We start from the raw sequence: 3,385 nt of genomic DNA on the forward strand, positions 1-3,385 counted from the left end.
TTTGTACGATTTCTTGCAGGTAATAATTCTTCAAAATTAATAATCTATATTTATTATTTTTAATAACTACATAAAATATTTAATTTGTTCTTTTTACTAGGCATTTTTCAAAGAGCACTCGGAGTTTGTGAATAATGATTTCTATATCACTGGAGAATCATATGCTGGACATTACATTCCAGCTTTTGCATCTCGAGTTCATCAAGGAAACAAAAATCAGGAAGGAATTCATATAAATTTAAAGGTCTTCATTTTTTATTTATTTATTTATTGTCACGGTTCTATTGTTTGATTTAATTTGATCCTATAGGTGGTAACATATATAATTAATTACAGGGTATTGCTATTGGTAATGGATTAACTAATCCTGGAATCCAATACAGAGCATACACTGATTATGCATTACACAATAAATTAATTACAAAAGATGATCATCAAACTATCAATAAGTTGGTCCCACCGTGTGAACAAGCCATTCAAACTTGCGGTATTATTAATTATTTCATGCATATTATTATGTAAATTCGGTGGAAACTCATGTGCAGTCGACTTCACGTAAAGTTGATACCTGAGAGCCATTAGATGATTTGACTAAATTTTCATCTAACCGTTCTCGGATATCAATTTTACGTGAAATCGACTGCACCTGAATTTTTTCCTGTAAATTATTTTTTTTTATAATAGAGTGACATGCATCAAGCCATCAACATTAAATTAGGTTTAGTTTGTTTAATATTAACACACTATTATGTGTTGAATTTTGTAGCCAAGGAAGGTGAAAAAGCCTGTGTAACAGCCAAGGGTAAATGTGAAAGTATATTTGATAGCATCTTATCAATTACCGGAAATATTAACGTACGAAACAAAAAAATATAATATTTATGAGTTTAAATTTGATACACTGACTATATAAGAGATTATATCTTATTATGATATATGTTTGGATTGCAGTACTATGACATCCGAAAAAAATGCTACGGGGAAATGTGCTATGATTTTTCGGACATGGAGAGATTTTTGAGAGAAGGAAAAGTGAGGGAAGCTTTAGGTGTTGGGAAGTTGGAGTTTGTTTCATGTAGTAGGAGAGTGTATGATGCTATGAATGGGGATTGGATGAAGAATTTGGAAGTTGATATTCCAAATCTTCTTGAAGATGGTATTAGATTGCTTGTGTATGCTGGTGAAAAAGATCTCATTTGCAATTGGCTTGGTAAGGCCCTTTGGAATTTATTTTTTTTTTTTTATCAATTTTTGTATCAACATGAAGATATTTAATATTAGGTAGAAACTCAAGTGCAGTCGACTTCAGGTGAAATTGATATTTAAAACTCGTTAGATGATTTGACTGATTTGACTAAATTTTCATCTAACAGCTCTCAGATATCAATTTCACATGAAGTCGATTTCATCTGAGTTTTTACCATATCAACATATTTCGTCTTTATTAATTAATAGTTCAAATTTAAAAGAACAAACTAGTAATCAGGTTAACTATATTTTTGTAAAATTATAAAAAATAAAAATTCAAAATATGCTAATTTATTTGGTACTTCTAATATCAGGTTATTTTTTAAAGTGTTATACTTTCTAAACCCTAAACCTAAAATTCGATTTTGATTAATACTCAGTTTTAGATATTTACGAGTCACTTTTTTTTTTCTTTTCATTGGACAGGGAATTCAAGGTGGGTTCATGCCATGAAATGGTCAGGTCAAGAACAATTTAGAGCATCTCCTACAATCCAATTTGTGGTCAACGGTTCACATGCCGGTTCACTAAAAAGCTATGGCCCACTTGCTTTCCTTAAGGTTTGTGTTTAGGGCTGTATTAATAATTAATTACTTGAGTGTTGGTTAATTAAATTCATGACTAACAAGTTTAATAACAGGTAAATGAAGCAGGGCACATGGTGCCAATGGATCAACCAGAAGCTGCACTTGAAATGATCACAAGATGGATGAAAGGGATATTAACTGTCACAACCCAAACTCACTATGCCTCACATAATTAAAAATATATTTTATTTTTATATAAATAATAATAATAATATCAATTTATAATAGGAATATATAGGATTACGAAATTTAAGCTTGGAGTAGTAGATAGTTACTTGGTTCCAGCCTTTTTATTATTTTTGACTATGAGTGCTAGGAGGCCAGTAATTTTTGTGTTTTGTAACCATCAATTAGTCATTAATAATCTTTTTAATGGTGTGAGATTATATCTAATGGTGAGAGATTACTCACTTTTTTTTTATGGTTAAGTGCTGACCACAAAACACAAAAGTTACTATCCCCTAGACTTTTCCATTTTTCACGTAGCATTTGAGCATTATTTAAATCAAGAATGTGAACACATAATTGAAGTGTCCTGTCGCTTATTTATATACGCAATGCTTCTATTTTCTAAATTTTTTTTAGTTACTCTTCTAATATCATTACGAGGAATTAGAAAAAGGTGAAAATTCAGGTGAAGTCAACTTCACGTGAAGTTGATATCTGAGAGTCGTTAGATAAAAATTTAGTTAAATCAGTCAAATCATCTAATGACTCTCAGGTATTAACTTCACGTAAAATCGATTACACTTGAGTTTTCACCTTAGAAAAAATGCCTCACTCTTGGTTATTAAAGAGATGATACTATCATAATTCGCAAGTATCTGATAATTTTTTTGCCATTTTTTCATTATTTTCATTGGTGGTAATATCTATTTTAAAAATAAAAACATAAACAATAATTAACCAAACAGGCTTAACACATTTTGGCCCAAAAGAAAAATGATTAACACCTTGCTCCGACCCAAAAAAATAACTCTGAGTAGGATCTTGTAATTTCCTTTTCTGTGCTTCCACCAAATTTTATCAACAAAAAAAAGTCAATACCAATAATAAGACAAAAATGTTAGTTGTTCTTTAACTTTTAGTCTTTAGTTAGATTATTAAAATAGAATAAATTTATGGATCAATTCGATTACATATTCAAATGGACAATCAGATCCATTTAAAATTTATTGAATAAATATATATAAGAATAATGTCAGATATAGTTAATAAAATTCAATATTTTTTATTAATAAATAACCAAAATCTCTTAATTATGTTGTTGACAAATTATTTTCCACGAGAAAATTTACTAGGAAGTTAACTATTATTTTTTGTGTATACAAAATATGATTGATACTTTGATAGTATGCATATCCATACAATTATTAATTCAGTTTATGAATTAAAAGTCTAGTAAACAAATTGTTTTCATCTGTTAAAATGTTTACAAATTAGTCAAAAACTAGTTATTATATTCGATGATGGATATCTTAGCTTGTTTATAAACAAAAATAATAACAATAAAAATAAACTAACATGTTAATTTAGATAATAATGTAAAG

General features: G+C 28.6%; 1 protein-coding gene across 1 annotated transcript in view; it reads left to right on the forward strand.

The window, feature by feature from the left end:
* LOC107629263 (serine carboxypeptidase-like) overlaps nt 1–2,410 on the forward strand; it is a gene marked incomplete in the record, with an annotated part of 6,594 nt that extends 4,184 nt beyond the window's left edge. The window contains 7 exon segments of the mRNA XM_016332010.2: nt 1–19; nt 101–244; nt 337–487; nt 767–855; nt 952–1,210; nt 1,675–1,808; nt 1,889–2,410. Coding sequence (XP_016187496.1) covers nt 1–19; nt 101–244; nt 337–487; nt 767–855; nt 952–1,210; nt 1,675–1,808; nt 1,889–2,011 — 919 coding nt within the window.

The sequence above is a fragment of the Arachis ipaensis genome, chromosome B03 (genome assembly GCF_000816755.2).
Source record: "Arachis ipaensis cultivar K30076 chromosome B03, Araip1.1, whole genome shotgun sequence".
Classification (NCBI taxonomy): domain Eukaryota; kingdom Viridiplantae; phylum Streptophyta; class Magnoliopsida; order Fabales; family Fabaceae; genus Arachis; species Arachis ipaensis.